General features: G+C 42.4%; 2 protein-coding genes across 2 annotated transcripts; one reads left to right on the top strand and one right to left on the bottom strand.

Annotated features, from left to right (window-relative positions):
* Nucleotides 1–5,576: 5,576 nt before the first annotated feature.
* Nucleotides 5,577–6,506, bottom strand: LOC138968022 (probable serine/threonine-protein kinase samkC). The gene has a single exon (XM_070340582.1). It carries the CDS (start codon nucleotides 6,504–6,506, stop codon nucleotides 5,577–5,579), a length of 930 nt encoding a protein of 309 aa, XP_070196683.1.
* Nucleotides 6,507–10,650: 4,144 nt separating this feature from the next.
* LOC138969223 (uncharacterized) lies at nucleotides 10,651–16,314 on the top strand. Its single transcript, XM_070341969.1, has 5 exons — nucleotides 10,651–11,193; nucleotides 11,506–11,702; nucleotides 12,819–12,907; nucleotides 13,427–13,634; nucleotides 14,488–16,314. The coding sequence occupies exons 1-5, from the start codon at nucleotides 10,788–10,790 to the stop codon at nucleotides 14,614–14,616; spliced, it is 1,029 nt and encodes a 342-aa protein (XP_070198070.1). The 5' UTR covers nucleotides 10,651–10,787; the 3' UTR covers nucleotides 14,617–16,314.
* The last annotated feature ends 3,686 nt before the right edge of the window (nucleotides 16,315–20,000 follow it).

Raw genomic sequence — 20,000 nt, forward strand, 5'->3', positions numbered from 1 at the left:
TGTCTCAGCGATCAAAGGTAAACACGCCCGCTCTCTGTGCTGAACTTATCGTCTGCTTTCGAGTCTGTGCTATTTTTTCACTCTCGCCTTGTCAATGCACTCGCGAATAAGTGGGATATTGTTTAAGTGTTCATGCATTGCATTCACGAGTAAAAGAACAACAGCTCATCGCAGTTTTAACTGTTCTTGATTATTTCAGAGACTGGTGTCAGAGTGGCCACTGTACCTGTTGTATTGTGTGGGAGGGGCAGATTTGAGAGAGAGAGGAAGCTAGCCTGAGGTACATTGTAGAATGAAAACTTGCAGGGGAGCAAGAATGCATCACCAGCCACGAAGGTGTACATACAACTTTTTTTGAGGTGCCTATATTTGTTTGATTTTTAAATGTATGTATTTGTTGTTGTTTTTAAAGGCTATCAAGAAAACTGTTGTCATTTAAATGTGACACTCAGTCAAATATAGTTTCACACACACACAAGATTAACTCACTTGCATGCCCACAGAAGAAGTTTGCTCTTCACATTGTTCTGTTGTTGTTGTTTTTATAATGTAATCATTGTAACATCAACACTCAGTAATAACCAATATTACAACACAATCACTTTTTCATCAGAACTCACTCACATACTACATGTATTAAACCCTGGTTTATGGACACTTGCATTTGTACTTTGCATGGGAAAGCAGCCTGAATTTCAGGTGAACTTTAATAAAAGAAGATTTATATGTATGTTGCTCTAGATGCATGTTTTAATAAATAATAATGACATTCAGGAAAGTAAAAGGACTGTTGAAGTTTGCTGTTGTAAAATGTCTGATGATTAGGGTTTTGTTGCACATTTAGTGAATTGACTGTACCAATTGCTGTTATTATTTACACCCAATCAGTGCATCCACATGATATTATGTAGCTTAAATTAAAGAAAATGTTTTGATGTGTTGAGAACATACTGACAAGTTGCACACTCACTGACTTTCCGAAAGAACAGGAAAGTTCTTCCTGCCTGTCTGGTCGCTGCCATCAGAGATCTCTTTCTGTCACAGAGCTACACAGGCTTCAAATGTATGTAAGATAAATAAAAGGTACATTACAACTCTCAACTGCGGGGTGTGTGTGTGTGTGGGGGGGGGGGGGATGTGCATAACCATTGCATACTTAAGGTCGGCTTAAACTGCAAACAGAAATGTGGAGCTTGCGTAACAATTCTTGCTTTGTCAGATTTGGAGATAGGCAGCCTCAGTCTATATAGTTGGTCGCCAGTTGGGGCGTCCTGCTTGGTGACAACTTGAGCTTTGTCAACTGGTCTAGCTGTAGCAGTCAAAGTCTGGGCACTGTTGCATTGTAGTCTTGCTGTGTATGCAGAGCTTTGTTGTAGCTGCCATAGGCCAGTGTTGCCATAGGCCAGTGTTAGGATCACCACCCCCTCAAACAGCTCGTTCAGTTAACCTGATGCCTGTTTTAGACAGAAAAAAAAAGTTACCACAATCAGCAGAACTTTCACTGGAGAATGGGCATAATTCTTTCATACTTTTCTTTCTCATAGCTTTTTTTGGTTTTTATAATCTCTTCATTACACTAAATAACATCCATCTTAAGACCTATTTTGAGCCTTAATTTAAGTTGACTAGTAATGATATTAATCATAATGTATTTATTTTTATAATGTACAAACTAGAGTATGTATGTGGATATGTGTGTGATGGTGCTGGTATGGATATGTGTGGTTTGGGTTATGTGTGTACTGATGTGTACATTTTATGTGTTGTGTATGTTTTGCGAGTGCGATTTTATGTGATGTTATTCTGTACACCAGCCAAAACAAAATGTCTGGTATATTAGATAATAAACGCACCTTTAAATTTATTAGCGACTACACCCCGTCACCCTCCAGTCCCCCTCCCCCCCCCCATTACACCCTACACTTTTAACATTGTATAAAAAATCATGTCCCAATATAGGTCCCTAGTTACCTGGGAGGACGTTAAGCTCCATAATCAACATCAACAACGTATTGAATTGAATTGAAAAGCTGGGGTTAGGAGGTCTAACTTCTTGGATTAAAGTGTTTTTTTCTCAGGTGCATGTAGTTTTTTATTTGCTTGAAATCATGGTGTATTCTGGTTGTAAGAGAAGAGTCAATTTCCTTGTAAGCCTGCAAAATTAAGATTTGTCATTTTTGAAGTACACAAGTTTTTGTAAGAGTCCAAAATAGTCCAGGATAAGGAGGAAAAACATAGGGTGGGTCAGGAAATCTGAAACATTGCATAGTTTTGTTTTGCCTATGTAGACACAAAAAGTACTTAGAGCACTTCCCCCCCCCCCCCAAGAGAGCATAGCTTAGTTTTAATTATTTTAATGCCACTGTTAGCAAGAGGAGTACTACAGACAGCAATCAAACAGTGGATATTTTTCTGTAGACATTGTTATTTCTGTTTAGGTGTTTCAGTAGTTTTCTATGCGGATAAATCATGCTGCATGATGACTAGAAACAATCCAGCTCTGTAGCATGCAAGTTTTTTAAAGGTTTTTTTCCCATGTTACTCTGAGAGAAAAAAAACCCACAGAGATAAAGTTGAACTGGCAGTTTGACTGAAGCGGTGGTAATAACACAGAGTTGTGCTCTTCCTACAATCAATGTTTTGATGTGGATGATGATGTCCGAACATGTACTTGGTTGTATTATTTTGCTAGACTATTTGTTTCTGTTAGATATATCTGCTCACATGATTGTTGTTCATAATTTGACATTACATTTACTGCTGATCAAAATGTATTGTTGGAATAGGTCTGCTTAATATTCTGACTGCAGTTTTGTAATAAAATCAAATAACACAGATGTTTTAAGTATCAAAGTGCTTTTCACACACACACACACACACACACACACACACACACACACACACACACACACACACACACACACACTCACACACACACACACACACACTCACACACTATGAGTATGACTGCAAACATGAATTTGTACTTGTATTAATTATAATTACTGTATTACAGAACCTGATCTGAAAAAAAAGGACAACAGCAAATTATTCATGCAAGCTTGCTGTATTAACGATTTCTTTATCCATTTAATACAACACTGAATTAAAAGATAACAACTATAACAACGTGTGTGTGTTTGTGTGAATGTCTATGTGTATATGGACGGACACTGATTAAACCTGAGACTCATCGATTACCCAGGTGAGTGTAAAAGAGGGAGAGAGAGAGGGAACTTTAAGGTGGGTGCATGGGGACGGACATGTAGTAACAGATATATGTTTTAATCTGTAATCTTAACACATGTGCTTAAAATTAGGAACAGATGTCATTCCACTACAAATACTGTCAGTCTGACAAAAACGCCCAGTGACACTGAACCCCTATCCCTTACAGAACACATTCAGTATACATGTACTCACTTCCTTTCGTCTGCGTTTAGTGAAAGCAGATCGTTCTGATGACATTGGTATCCGGTTTCTGACCTCCTGTGAGTGGTCAACAATTGTCGGAACTGGAACTGCGTCAGGCAACAGCTGTTTTGTGTGTGCCAGGTTTTCTTGCCGGCTTAACTGCGTTCACATTGGAAGAAAGTGTCGCGAAACACAGCACATCGTGTTGGCCGTTTCCAGTTAATCAGTCTTGCTGCAGAAGTTGTAAGCCCATCGGAAAAAGGTGACAACTGATGCCTGAACCTTTTTTCTATACTTCATAGCTATCAGCAGCCGTGCGCATTCCTTCGGCGTGTTGTTGATGCTCGATGAAGGCAAACGCCCACTTGAGCCTAAGCTGTACACGAAATGACGTCACAGCCGGTTCTCGTCTACTGGCGGCCATTTCGAAGTCTCGTTTAGCAGACGAATTTGGCGGAACGTTTTTAATTAAATCACAATGATAAAGCTACGAATCGGTGAATTTCTTTACATTTTTGGAATCTTTAGGTGCATTTCTCTAACCTTCAGTCATCGGTTAGTGGTTCTAATAACCTTTAAAACAGCGTGGTCTGGTCCTTTAACATTTTTCTGACTCCATGTGTGTGTGTGTGTGTGTGTGTGTGTGTGTGTGTGTGTGTGTGTGTGTGTGTGTGTGTGTGTGTGTGAGTGTGTGTCCGTGTGTGTGTGTGTGTGTGAGTGTGTGTGTCTGTGTGTGAGTGTGTGTATGTGTGTGTGAGTGTGTGTGTGTGAGTGTGTGTGTGTGTGTGCGTGCGTGTGTGCGTGCGTGAGTGCGTACGTGTGTGCGTGTGTGTGTAAGAAAAATATCATCTCCGGCCCTCGACAACTTAGGCTATTCAGAAAAGTAGTGACTGAATTTAAAAAAAAACCCTTGTCAGATGATTTTCTCTCTCCGTCTTCATCAAACACGACGCAGGTCTCGGTGAGGAATTATTTTCAAGTCCGCTTTGTACGGACTCTTCGAGCAGAAGTTTTAGGGCTTGGAAAACACGAAAACACTGATGCAGGAAATTAAAGAAAAAATATGAAGTCCAACTCTGTGCACCGGCTGCACGCTATCCCCATGGATATTGCAACCCAAATTCCCCAAGAAATATAACGCATACAAACAAAAAAATCATTAAAAAAAGTATTGGTGTTCTACCGCTAACCTTAGAAAGTTAGCACGAAACAGGATGCAGGCGTCACGGTACGTCATGACGACACACGTCATAGTCTTCAGGGGGATATATTTTTTCGTTAAGCCTGTCTTACACTGTGCCAAATATCCCTACGAATATGAAAATGTTGTATTCGGCCAAAAAAGAGACGAATGGACAGGAAAAAAACAGAAGAAAAATCGAAGGCTTACGAATCCTTGCGAATGTCATACGAATGGTTGCGATTGCTTGCGAATCTCTACCGATCATTCCGATTGTATACGAATCCATATACGGATCTATTACGAACGTTGCGAGTGGCCTTGCGAGTGTTGCGAGTGTTTGCAAACATTTTACGAATAAAACGAGTATGCAATTCGCATTGTTCGTAATGTTGCTCTTACACTCTGGCGAATTGCCCTTGCGAATAGAATTCGCCAATAACTCGTAATGATCGGGACATGGTCGCAAGACATTCGTAAATGTTCTTAACCATTCGCCACCATTCGTCTCTTTTTGCGAACATTAGCAACATGCTCCTAATATTCGCAAGGAAGTCATATTCTGAATGTTTCGCAACGTACTCGTAAGTATTCGCAAACCATTCGTAATCATCGTAAAGGTATGCGTAGCGCTCGCAAGCATTCGTGAGGATTTTATTCGTTCACATTTTGCCAACATCTCGCGAATGGTTGCGAAATCATTACGAATTTCTCAGGAATGTTTTGATCATTTCTTGCCAATTCATAAGAATGTTGCGAAAGCCTTACGAATGCTTGCGAGTGACTGCAATTGCTTGCGAATGTTTTAAAAACAGTAAGAATATCTTGCAAACGTCTTGCAACTAAACGGCGATTTTGATGCGAATATTGCTCATTCCGCCGGGTGGTGTCGCTCGGGTAACCCCAAATGGTATCAAATGTCCGCTTGGAGACAACGGTGCGGCGCGACTTGAACCAAAGTTCAAGACTACTGCCGTCCAGGTCATCCCCCATCTTGCGGGCCTGCTCGCCAAAAAGCTGGGTCTTTTTTTTTGTGGTCCGGGTGTCTGGAGTTGTATATAGCTGGGGATTGTTCCAGCCACTCAAACATCACATCCTGCTGCTGCTCGGTGAGGCGAACACTCCGGCGGACAGGCTTCTTGGGCTTCCGCTTGGACTTTTTGGACGCCAATGGAGGAGGTGTTATAGACCACGCTGACCCTGGACTGGCACAGCGGGAGCGCAAACGATCAGACTCTGACTCAGGCTTAGAGTCAGACGTTTGTGAAGAGGATGGCTTGGGCTTCCCAGCAGCCTTCTGAGGCTTCCCCTTGGACTTTTTGGACGCCAATGGAGGAGGTGTTATAGACCACGCTGACCCTGGACTGGCACAGCGGGAGCGCAAACGATCAGACTCTGACTCAGGCTTAGAGTCAGACGCCTGTGAAGAGGATGGCTTGGGCTTCCCAGCAGCCTTCTGAGGCTTCCCCTTGGACTTTTTGGACGCCAATGGAGGAGGTGTTATAGACCACGCTGACCCTGGACTGGCACAGCGGGAGCACACACGGTCAGACTCTGACTCAGGCTTAGAGTCAGACACCTGTGAAGAGGTTGGCTTGGGCTTCCCAGCAGCCTTCTCAGGCTTCCCCTTGGACTTTTTGGACGCCGATGAGGGAGGTGTTATAGACCGCGTTGACCATGGAATGGCACAGCGGGAGCGCGAATGGTCAGACTCTGACTCAGGCTTAGAGTCAGACGCCTGTGAAGAGGGTGTTTTGGCCTTCTCAGCATCTTTCTTTGAAGAGGGAAGAGGATTCTTCACAACGCTTGAAACAGATGCAGACTGTTCGCTGGAAGCTTTCTTGGATGTAGAAGCCTTCGAAAACTTCTTGGAAGCGGGGAACTTCCCTGCCCTCTTGGCTCTTGCTGGCATGATGGAACGATAAAAACTGTCTGAGGGCTGGAGAACAAGTGACAAAAAGAAGCGATCGCAAGAGCTTTTATAGCACTCGATTGCGTATTCACTTTAATCGTAAAGTGTTTGCAAGAACTCCCAAGGCCATTCGCAAGATTCGTAATAAATTCGCAAGAAATACGCAATAAATCTGTATATGGATTCCTATGCATTCGCAATGATCGGGAAAGATTCGCAAGCAATCGCAACCATTCGTAAGAAATTCGCTAGACATGTGAACATGGATTCGTAGGCATTCGCAATGATCGGTAAACATTCGCAAGCACTCGAAACCATTCGTAACACATTCGCAACAAATTTGTATTTGGATTCGAATGCATTCGCAATGATCGGTAGACATTCGCAAGCACTCGCAACAATTCGTAACAAATTCGCAACAATATAGCTAAAAATGTGTTTTGATATTTGTATTTGTATGCATTCGCAATGATCGGTAGACATTCACAAGCACTCACAACCATTCGTGAGACATTCGCAACACATTCGCAATAAATGTGTATATGGATTCGTATGTATTCTCAATGATCGGTACACATTCGCAAGCACTCGCAACCATTCGTAAGACATTCGCAAGGATTGGTAAGGCGTCCAATTTTCTATATTATTCATGTCCATGTGTCTATTTTTTGCCAAATACAACATGTTCATATTCGCAAGGATATTCGGCACAATGTAAAGACAGGCATAACGAATGGTTGCGAATGGCTTGCTAGCGCCACGAATACATTGCGATGATTACAAATGTCTTGCGAGTACTAACGAGCACGTTGCGAAAAAAATTGCAATATGACTTCCTTGCGAATATTAGGAGCAAGTTGCTATGTTCAAAACAAGAGACGAATTGTAACGAATATTTAAGAACATTTACGAATGTCTTGCGACCATGTCCCGATCATTGTGAATTATTGGAAAATGCTATTCGCAAGTGCAATTCGGCACAGTGTAGGAGTAGCTTTAGGGGAGAAAAATGTCCCTGTGATATTAGGGGAAGGGCCCTTAATATGTACCATTTTTTTGTTTCATGCTGAAAACTAGCTTGTTTTCTTGCAAAAAAAGTATCATTTTGTGAGTTGTTCTCTCTTAAGTTAACCGTTTGGCCTAATTAGAGTGAAGCGCGTAATACGGACCAGCGGAAAGGCCTTCACGAATCACTGACACTGTAAAATGTCCCCTATACTTCAAAATAACATGGTACAACTGAATGTACCAGTCAACTTTCACGTAAACAAGACTATTTGTGGGTTTTTTTGAGAGCTAGTTATAGGTTATTTTCAGCAAGCTTCTTAAATGAATGACTGAAACCAGCCTTTATCTGTTCTTTTCTTCTATTTGGTGAAGGTGGTCCATATTAGGGGACACACACATACTTTGGGATTTTGCTTTTATATTTTGTTGACGCTAGAAACTCTGGGCCAACAATACTAAAAAATGTAATAAATACGGTGTAAGCAATATATTGCCATTTTTGCGTGTTAACTGCTTTGTCTGTGGACAGAAACTCGTCCGTCTTAAGCGTCACATTTAGAGTAAACGCTGCTAGAAGTGAAAAAAATAGAAAAAAGGTTTTGTGGTTTGTGCAAGTTATCCAGAGAGGGTAAATGCAGCGAATGAAATTGTTTTGAGCGCTCTTGCACCATAAGTTTGTCAGAACAGGAGGTGGTGTATATCAGGAGCCGGGCCAAATTAGGAGCCCTTCCCCTATTTGCTCGGGAGTACACCTGTCGTGGATAATAATCCACTCCTGCTGCACCGGTGTGTCGGTGTCACACTGCTACCTGAATACCCGGCTTACGTAATCGATGATTGTTGTGCTTCACCTTCACAGGCACGAAGGTAACTAATTCAGTCGTTGCTACACGAGCGTGAAAAGGGAGCTAAAGTAGCAAGACAAAAGTTGGAGAGTTCCCTGAAAAAGGCACAGTCTTAATTAGCCGCTGATTCTATAATGAAAAGTATGGATTGAGTGTGGCGACTGAAAACACATTTCAAAAGAGATTGGTTGTACCTGCATCAAGAGTGAATATGTGGAAGGTTCTTCACAGTATCTGAATCAAGAATGGATATGTGGAAAGTTCTTGACAGTATGGGTCCAGTGTGACTATATAGACTAAACACATTTCAAAAGAGATTGGTTGTACCTGCATCAAGAGTGAATATGTGGAAAGTTCTTGACAGTATGGCTTCAGTGTGACTATATAGACTAAACACATTTCAAAAGAAATTGGTTGTAACTGAATCAAGCATGAATAAGTGGTACTAGCTGTTGGCATTTATGTCTTCAGTGTGACTAGACGAAACACATTTCAAAAGAGATTGGTTGTACCTGCATCAAGAGTGAATATGTGGAAAGTTCTTGACAGTATGGCTTCAGTGTGACTAGACTTAACACCTTTTAAAAGAGATTGGCTGACTTTCAGCTTTGTTCCAGTTGATCTCCCGTCAAACTTTTAGGACATAATAAATCTTGAAATGAATGTTTACCTATATTGTGATTGTGATCGAATGTCATGCTAATTTCCCGAGAAACGTAACATACAATATGGTTATCAGGGCTCCCCACCATGCGCGTCCCTGCGTCCTATACGCACTAGAAGCCGAAAACATGTACTAGAAATAGATGGAGGGGGTCCCAGGACGCACTAAACTTTAAAAGAGCGGGTCCTGGGACGCACTAAATGTCTTTTATTGTGCGTACCGTAGATACTTTTTTCAGACTGCAATCGTCAGCTATTGCACACAGCACACTATGCGTGACCACAATGTTTTATAAGTACACCGGGACTTTTCGGCTTTTGGACCCTTGGAACCCTCTAAAATTCTGCAGTGGGGGTCCATGGACCCTCTAAAAATTGAAAGTTGGGGTACCGGGACCCTCTCGAAGGGGTGTCCGTGGGGAGCCCTGGTTATTGTCATTATGTTTGCGCACTAGAGAGCAGTCCGTGAGCAGATTGGGCACAGATTGGGCACAGATTGGGCACAGATTAGGCACAGATTGGGCACAGATTGGGCACAGATTAGGCACAGATTGGGCACAGATTGGGCACAGATTAGGCACAGATTGGGCACAGAGTAGGCACAGATTGGGCACAGATTGGGCACAGATTAGGCACAGATTGGGCACAGATTGGGCACATATTTGGCACAGATTGGGCACTTGTTTTGACGTTACGCAACTTTCCGAAGAGATTTCTTTTTTAAACAATGAGAGAGAAAAAAGTTTGACGTATGTCCATAACATTTCTCGATTTTGCATGTCGACACGAACAATAATTGTGTGAGGTCCTGTCCATTAATGGTGCAAAACCAGCAATCTTTCCAGTTATACAAGTGTGACAGGGAGACTACCGTCGCCCTTCACAGCAGACTCTGCAGAGTTGTTCGCCTTAGAAGTTGCGAGCTATTTATAGCTCGCAAGGCAACACCTGTGGATTGTAGAGTTCTGTTTGTGATGGGGTCTGGCGGCTTTTGTCTCTCTGTATGTTCATGGATTCCTTTGCGAATGCATAACAGTTTTTATAGGGCTTAGAAATAAGCTCTAAAATTCTCAATCCTGTTTGATTGGACTTCGCCTCCAAAGGTGATTGTGGTGTTTCGGCACTCGGTTACACAAGTTTGAGTAATAGTCTAAGAGTGAAAGAAAAAGTGGTTCAATTGTTCTTCTATTGGTGTTGCAAGTTTATGTAAATGTGCAATTCTCATACCGCAGGAGGACCAAACCTGGGTGTCAGTGCGGAAGATTTTATGAAGACTGATTGACCAAAACTGATTGAAAAATTCAAACCCTAGCAATTTGTGATATAATGTGTGTCAATCGCCGAAAAGTAGGCTTACTTGTCCAATATAAAACTAGAAAATCGTTTTCTTGTAATTTTTAATCTTTTTCATGCCAGCCCAAACTGCTATTTAAATGAATAACAGTGCAAATATGTGCAAACCTCGGGTTTACCAGAACTGCATATCAAATTAAAAAGTCAAGTAAACAGCATAACAGTGCGTTACATTTAATTTGTCTCACGTTGCGTCAAATTTCAGTCAATAGTCTGATAGATTGCACGTGACTATCACACACTTTTATTTTCCGAAACTTCAGAAGTTTGAATTTATAGTGTGTAGTAAGAACAAAAACAAAGTAGTTGCTTTGAACAGTGGTTTAGCCAATCATCCATTGATACTACACAATATAAACCTTTTAGAATCAACAAGAAACCATAAGCTTAAAAAGATAAAGTTGTTTTCTCCATGATTCTCATTCGTTTTGATTTTAATTGTTTTTCTTCCATTATCAGCAGCACAAATAAGAAATTTAAGGAATCTAGTAGTATAGGATCTCCACGACTCCTGAAAATGAAAATGACAAACTTGCTCCTCCTCTCTTTGGTGACCTTGAGCTGTTTGCCCTTGACCTCTGGACAAGATCACGTGATCTCGTCGTCCTGGCGACGGCTGAGCGGTCAGGACCTGGCGGTCAGTGGTTACGAGGTGTGGGTGCGGGGGAGGTCTAAGGTGGAGTGTATCAGGGAGTGTAACAAGTACAGTCACTGCACCTCCTTTGTCTTCAACGTCTCCTCTCGCACCTGCTACCTGCAGCCTGCTCTGGACAACACCGTTAACACTGCAAGCCTGGGACAGGTGTATGTTCTCACAGGTAAGACACCACACACACGGCACCCTTGGGAAAGAGTGTAGGTTATTAACGCGGGTAATACAACAGCACACTGCCCATCTTGGGCAAACTTATGCATGTTTTCACAGTTAGCTGGTTTGGTTGTGTTGAAACACATGTTTTATTGTACGAATAGAGCCAAAGAAATATCCACACTTTTTAGGAGACTTGTGTTTTGAATGTACTTGGCATCTTATTTTGAAAAGTTTACTTCTTTTCCTAGAGTTTGCTCTGTTTCCACCCAGAAAATCTTATTTCCATAAATAATTGCAACCACAATTTAATTCACTCAAGATCCCGTATGCACCGTGCAAGACGCACCAGTGATCAACGGAAGTGTAACCTGGACACGAACACTGACGTCACTGAGAGGGGAAGTGACGTGCTTTGAAGACTTCATGAACACCACCAGTGACGTCACTTTGCAGTGTAAAGCTGACGGGTCGTGGGAGACTGTGGGCGACTGTGTGCAACATGTATGGAGAAATCCGGTGGGTGGATTCAGTCACTCTAACTAAGTAACTAACTAACTAACTGACAGACTAACTGACTGACTAACTGACTCACTGACTCACTGACTTACGAACTAACACAGGGCGGGGATGTAGCTCAGTCGGTAGTGCGCTGGATTTGTAGCGTAAGTTCGTCCCCACGTTCGGCGAGAGATTTATTTCTCAGAGTCAACTTTGTGTGCAGACTCTCCTCGGTGTCCGAACACCCCCGTGTGTACACGCAAGCACAAGACCAAGTGCGCACGAAAAAGATCCTGTAATCCATGTCAGAGTTCGGTGGGTTATAGAAACACAAAAATACCCAGCATGCTTCCTCCGAAAGCGGCGTATGGCTGCCTAAATGGCGGGGTAAAAACGGTCATACACGTAAAAGCCGTGGGAGTTTCAGCCCATGAACGAACAAACAAAAAAACACTAACTAACTAATTAACTAACTAATTAACTAACTAACTAACTAACTAACTAACTAACCAACTAAGGAACCGACTAGGTAAATAACTTACTAACTAACTAACTAATTGACCCATTAACTAAGTAACTAAGTAAGTAACTTCCTTCCTGCCTTCCTTCCTTCCTCCCTTCCTTCCTTCTTGACTTACTTACTTACTCACTCACTCACTCACTCGCTCACTCACTCCCTCACTCCCTTACTCCCTCACTCACTAACTCACTCACGCACTCACTCACTAACTCGCTCACTCACTCGCTTCCTTACTTACTGTCTCACCTTCCTTTATGCGTGTGTGCGCTTTCGTGGGTTTGTGCATGCGTTCGTATGTGTGTGTGTGTGTGTGTGTGTGTGTGTGTGTGTGTGTGTGTGTGTGTGTGTGTGTGTGTGTGTGTGTGTGTGTGTGTGTGTGTGTGTGTGTGTGCATGCGTGCGTGCGTGTGTGTAGCGTAGTGAAGAGGCGAGGTGTGGGTGGGGGTGTTTCAAGTCAATAAGTTGTCGCGATAATTTTGAAGTTCTTCTTGTTGGAAATGTTACTGTGTTTCAGTATTATATTAAAAGTTCAATTCTAACGACAATCTGTCAATGCACATATATGTATAACTGACCGACATTACGGTATGCTTGAATCTTGACTTCGTATTTCAGCCACCTTCGCTGTTTCCCCTGACCTTGCCCTTCCCCGTGACCAGCGGCTGGTCAGTGTGTATGGAGGGAGCGGCCACCGCACCCCGCAGGTCAGGTCAACTCTCTCACTCTCTCTGGCCGCTTCAAGCACGCTTTAATATTGTTGTATCTACATTTGAAAAAGAAACAATTGTTCACTTGTCATTCCGTGCTCTATGTCTAATGATTTTGTGCAGAGCGAACGCTGCCTTTGCCCAACCCCACTTCGTGTCAGCTACCTCCTGAACAATAATGATGACACGCTTCTGGTCAGAATGTATACATACTCGTTTGAGTAGTGGACAGGTTTTGGTGAGAAAAATGTATACTTTAGTTCATCAACTTTATGAATAAACTTTGACAATTTATTTTTGCATATAAATATTGAATTATTAAAATAAATATTGATATTTTTCAACAGGAGAAATGCGTATTCGTTTTTTTGTTTAATCGAAAATGACATGAAAAACAAGTGTCGGTAGTTTTTAGCATGGATGGTGGACATGCTAGTTCATACAGTCAAGCGTTTGCGTTCGTAACGTGTTTCTCTGCGAAACCCAAGATTTGTTGTATCCAATTTGTCACAACAGGTTCAACTTTGACTTGATGGTGGACAAGCAAAATCGCCCCCTTCACGTCAGCTTTCTATTCAACTACGTAGGAATGACAGACACCATCTACATGGCTCGCCAGGTGGGAGGGAGCAATCTGGGCTCCAAGACCCACACCCCCATCCCCTTCTCCGTGGGTCAGCCCTTCCACATCAGGATCATGCCCAGTGCCGCGGCTACCTATCAGGTCAGTGTCATTTGTCTTCACACACGCACACACGCACGTACATGCACGCACGCACGCACGCACACACACACACACACACACACACACACAAACACACACACACACACACACTCACACACACACACACACACACACACACACACGTATGCACGCACGCACGCTTCCTTTCGTAATCTCTTCGCCGAATCATTCAGTTAACCAAACAGTCCGGATGATGTCCGTCGTGCAATACCCATAATCTTGAGAACAAATCCGTACACTTCCATCACAGATTCTATATGCAGGGCCGGATCTGGGGGGGGGGGGGGGATTCCTGGGGTTCCGGAACCCCCCCCCCCCCCTGGCCATCCAATGTACCTCTCAGAGAAGAAAAAATGTGGACTTTGGACCCCTGCCTTCAGTTGGAACCCCCCCCCCCCCCTCAAACGAACTTGGTCCGGCCCTGTATATGGGTTTGAAGCTGACCACTGTCCCGATTGTATAACTAACATTAAGATATCATTTGTTTGCTTGCTTATTTTTGTTTGTTTGTTTGTTGGTTTATTTGGCTCATTGGTTGGTTGGTTGGTTGTTGTTTTTTCTTCTTTTTTTCTGTTTGTTTGTTTTTGTTTAACAACACAAATGATTGAGACGTGGTCAGCAGAAAGGTCCTCAGGTGGTTGAGGAGAACATGAAGTCTGAAGCAAAAAACAATCTCGCTTCAAAAACTTTTGTGAAGCTCTGAGTAGTGTACGATCCAGGAAGCAGGGTTGTAGCTGGAGTAAAAATTGACTGACACGACAGCCAAACAGACAGACAGACAACTCTGCATTTCTTGGCTTTGCAATATTGACACTTTTCTCGTCAATTTCAGCTGTTTGTAGACAACGTCTCAACAACGAACTTTCCCCAAGTCGCCAACATGCCACCAACTGATGTGACGCAGATCACCGTCTTATTTGACGTCAACGTCACCCTTCTTGACGTATGGTGCCAATGGTGACGTCACAGCATGATGGTAGGATCTACGTGTTTGTAGGACTGAGACCACTCTGCTGGACATAAAGCGTCGCAGCTTCAATACTGCATCTAGAACGTTGTTTCTCGAATCATCGCAGATTGATCACTACAGCTAGGATGTTGTATCCCGAATCATTGCAGATTCATCCCTACAGCTAGGATGTTGTATCCCGAATCATTGCAGATTTATCCCTACAGCTAGAATGTTGTATCCCGAATCATTGCAGATTGATCACTACGGCTAGGATGTTGTATCCCGAAGCATTGCAGATTGATCACTACGGCTAGGATGTTGTATCCCGAAGCATTGCAGATTAATCACTACCGCTAGGATGTTGTATCCCGAAGAATTGCAGATTGATCACTACGGCTAGGATGTTGTATCCCGAAGCATTGCAGATTCAATACTACGGCTAGGATGTTGTATCCCGAAGCATTGCAGATTGATCACTACGGCTAGGATGTTGTATCCCGAAGCATTGCAGATTGATCACTACGGCTAGGATGTTGTATCCCGAAGCATTGCAGATTCAATACTACGGCTAGGACGTTGTATCCCGAAGAATTGCAGATTCATCACTACGGCTAGGACGTTGTATCCCAAAGCTTTGCAGATTGATCACTACGGCTAGGACGTTGTATCCCGAATCATTGCAGATTCATCCCTACGGCTAGGATACTTTATTTTGCTGAAGCACTGCACATTCATCACTACATATTGTACATTGTTTTCTGAAGCATTGCAGATTTATCGTTACCTCTAGGACGTCATTTTCTGAAGCCTTACAGCTTTATCTCTACGGTTAGAACATTGTAGCACTGGAGATTCATCTCTACCGTTAGGAAATTGTTTCCTGAAGTCTGGCAGATTTGTCTCTACCGTTAGGAAATTGTTTCCTGAAGTCTGGCAGATTCATCTCTACGGCTAGGACATTTTTGCTAATGCATTACATATTCATCTTTGCGGTTAGAACATTGTATTCTGAAGCATTGCAGATTCGTCACCATAGGATGTTGATCATATTCATGAAGTATTGCAGATTAATCAATACGGCTAGGATTCTGTTTCCCAGAGTATCGCATATTCATCGCTACGTCTACGGCAATGTCTCCTGAATCAGTAAAGATTCATCTCTGCGGCCATGCTATTGTTGTCTTAAGCACTGCACATTCACTACTATCGAGTATTTGAAGTGTTAACTGAGCAGTGAGCTCTGTGGTTTCCCAGTGAACATCAAACAAATTCTGACTGTGCACTGTGATTTCGTTTGTACATGTTGGTCAGAATCCCATGAAATCGTGTCATCGTAGTGTGTCTTGGTTTCTAGTGTTACGACAGAACAGAGGCAGTTTATGATGTGTTTGTGTGGTTTCTTGTTATTGAAACAAAACGTTCCATTCACTGTACTGCGACCCAGCGGTCCGTTGAGTGGACATGCGGACAAACCCTTAATCATGATACAGATAAAAAAATAAAATAAAAATTAGAATGATATAGATAATAAACTTACCTGAAAAATTGTCCAAGAAACTAGCCCACAAGACACACGCTTGTTTCTTGGACAATTTGTCAGATAAGTTTATTATCTTAATTATAAGTGTTTGTCTGTATTTGCACTTAAAAGATCGCTGGGTTGCAATGCAGTAAATGTAACGTTTTGCTTTGTCATAAATTAAACGTTCCAATAACATACTATTCTTGGTTCTTTATTCCGATGGCAGTCTATCTGTTTTTACATTTCTTGTTCTTGTGTTGTTAGTTGTTTTCACATAACCCCAACGTATCAGATCTCCTTCGCATCGCACTCTCCATGTTGGTTTTTTTTCTGGCATAAAAGTGTCCAAATACTCACAAACACGCACACACGCATGCACACACTCACATAAACACACACGCACACACACTCACACACTCACACACACACACACACACACACACGCACACGCACATAAACACACACGCACATAAACACACACGCACACACACATACACATACACACACACACACACACACACACACACACACACACACACACACACACATGGACAGCGACAGACAGACAGACACACACACTCACACACATGCACGCACACGCGCACGCACGCACACACGCACGCACAAACACACACACACACATATACACAGACACACACAGGCTTCTAACAAAATAAAATTACCAGCCCCACCCCACCCCAGTAATTCTACTGTTGACTGATAAGGTTCAAACACAGGATATTGGGGCATCAGTTCAACAATGAATTATTTACGGAAGTGTCTATTGCCAAGGGACCCTGATAGCTCAGTTGCTAGAGCAACGGACTTGACAAGTGATCCTCGGGTTACGGGTTTGAATCTCGGCCGGTGTAGCACGAGAAAATACTCCCACCGACAGGTGTACTCAAGACTAAAAATTTCGTACAACTTGTTACTCCTCTCACGAAAAAGTTGCTCCCCCATAGCACGAACAAATTACTCCCAACGACAGGTGTACTCCGAGTAAAAATTTCGTTCGAAAATGTTATTCCCCTTACGAAAAATTACTCCCTCCCTAGCACGACCAATTTAGGGGCAAATTATACCTGCGCAGAGTCAGCAGCGCTGCATGCTGCGATAGGGACTATTACGAGTACTTGGCCTGTTTTCTTTTCACGCAACGTGTAGCGGGCTGGGAAAAAAAGAGAATCACCTCAATAATCGGCAGTGCGTCGTCTGTGCCGCTGACTCTGCGCAGGTATAATTTGCCCCTTAGAGCAACATCTAACTATAGCGGCATCCCACTGAAGCGACATATCACCTGCGAGTCAGGCCACTTGCGCGATGTTCCCCCCGGCGGGTTCAAGGGGCAGAGCCCCTCGTGGGGGTCAGGGGGCGAAGCCCCCTGAAGCTGATGGGTAGGTCATATTCTGAGATAGGAAAATGGTCGCTCCTTGCATGAAACGGCATAAAATAAACAATAATAAAAAATGTTTTAAATAAGTGAGGTACATGTTTAGGCCAGGGGGGGGGGGGGGGGGGTTGCGCAACCCCCATAACCCCCCCCCCCCCCCCGGTAGTCCGGCCCTGCTAAAATGTAACAAGTACAGTCTTAGCTGTCATACATATAGCACATTTGTTGAGTGATAACAGCTTTGGCTGTGGACAGAAACTATTCCGTCAAATTTAGAGTGAACGCTGCCAAAAGTGTAAAAAGGAGAAAAAGCCTAACAGTTTTGTGGTTGATGTATCAGCAACTGTTTCGACATGTTCAAATTATCCACAAAAGGTATATACCGCGAATGAAATTGTTTTCAGCGCTCTAACACCGTTAGTTTGTCAGAGCCGGAGGTGGTCCATATTAGGAGCCGGTCCAAATGCACAGTAGTGTTTCCGTATTCCTGTCTTTTCACTCTGCTCCTGGGGGTTTTCCCTTTCATATGCAATTTTTCATGCAGGAACATTGTTGAAATGCACTTCGACAGTGCTTTCGTACGGTAATGTGCAAAGTCCAAAAAGTGGGCTTTCAGAGACGGCGGGACTCATTTCCTAACCTTCCTATGACGCACGTATGATTATCTCAACTTGAAGTAGTCTTTTATCATTTTAGGTTTTTTAAGGTATTGAATGTACGGCCGAATTAAATGGTTTAAATGCATAGTCCTTCCAATGTAAACAGCTCGGCTCATCGTCCAAGACCCGACCTGGCTTATACATGGGATAAGACCATCCTTCCACTTGGTCATATACCAAAAATAAATAACATGGGTGCTCTCTGTGTACAGTTGGAATTGTTGGTGAATTAATGTCGTAAAAACCAAATCTGGCTTTTTAAGATATAAATGCATTGACAAATTCCAACTCACCACAGCAAACAGTCATGGCGTTTATTTGTGGTATGTGTCCAAGTGGAAAGATGATCTGTTCTCATGTAATAGCCTACCCGGATCTGAGACGGTGAGCCTAACTATTCACACGGGAAGGAGTGTGCCTTTAAGCATGGCTGTTTCGGGGACGATTCAAAACCCTTTGGGGAGACAGTGCTCTGAAATATCCACATATTCTGATCTGATCTGCTTTCTTGCGTTTTTGTGTCCATCGTTCTTTTCTTTATTTGGTGTTTAACGTCGTTTTCAACCACGAAGGTTATATCGCGACGGGGAAAGGGGGGGGGGGGAGATGGGATAGAGCCACTTGTTAATTGTTTCTTGTTCACAAAAGCACTAATCAAAAAATTGCTCCAGGGGCTTGCAACGTAGTACAATATATTACCTTACTGGGAGAATGCAAGTTTCCAGTACAAAGGACTTAACATTTCTTACATACTGCTTGACTAAAATCTTTACAAACATTGACTATATTCTATACAAGAAACACTTAACAAGGGTAAAAGGAGAAACAGAATCCGTTAGTCGCCTCTTACGACATGCTGGGGAGCATCGGGTAAATTCTTCCCCCTAACCCGCTAAATGTTTGTCCAATCGAATTTTCCCATGCAATATGGACAGGACTTGATTGCATTTTTTCCAAGTCAAGTCAAGTCAAGTCAAGTTTTATTCCGATAAAAACCCCGTGAGGGTACATGGAAAATTAAAAAACACAATAAAAACACATTTCATTCAACACCAAATAAAAGGAACTAAAACAAAAAGAAATCAGACTATGTACAGAAAAGGGAGTTGAGGGGTGAGGGAGAGCAAAAACAATACAAGAAACAATTCAACAATAATAATAAGACCGCAAGACCATACACTCGTAGCATCGTCTGTCCACCGCTCGTGGCAAAGGCAGTGAAATTAACAATCCAGAAAAGCGCGGAAGCGGTTGCGCTGAGGAGTATAGCACGCTTTTCTATATCTCTATTCTTTTTAACTCTCTGAACGTGTTTTTAATCCAAACATATCATATCTATATGTTTTTGGAATCAGGAACGGACAAGGAATAAGATGAAATTGTTTTTAAATCGAGTTCGGAAACTTAATTTAAATCATAATTTTTATATTTTTAATTTTCAGAGGTTGTTTTTAATCCGAATATAACATATTTATAGCGTATGTTTTTGGAATCAGAAAATGATAAAGAATACGATAAACGTAATTTTGGATCGTTTTTAAAAAAAAATAATTTTAATTACAATTTTCAGATTTTTAATGACCAAAGTCATTCATAATTGTTAAGCCTCCAAGCTGAAATGCAATACCAAAGTCCGGCCTTTGTTGAAGATTGCTTGGCCAAAATTTCAAGGGTGTGACAGTGCCGCCTCAACTTTTACAAAATGCCGGATGTGACGTCATCAAAGACATTTATCGAAAAAATGAAAAAAACGTCTGGGGATATCATACCCAGGAACTCTCATAAAAAATTTCATAAAGATCGGTCCAGTAGTTTACTC

Source organism: Littorina saxatilis, linkage group LG6, assembly GCF_037325665.1.
Source record: "Littorina saxatilis isolate snail1 linkage group LG6, US_GU_Lsax_2.0, whole genome shotgun sequence".
Lineage (NCBI taxonomy): Eukaryota > Metazoa > Mollusca > Gastropoda > Littorinimorpha > Littorinidae > Littorina > Littorina saxatilis.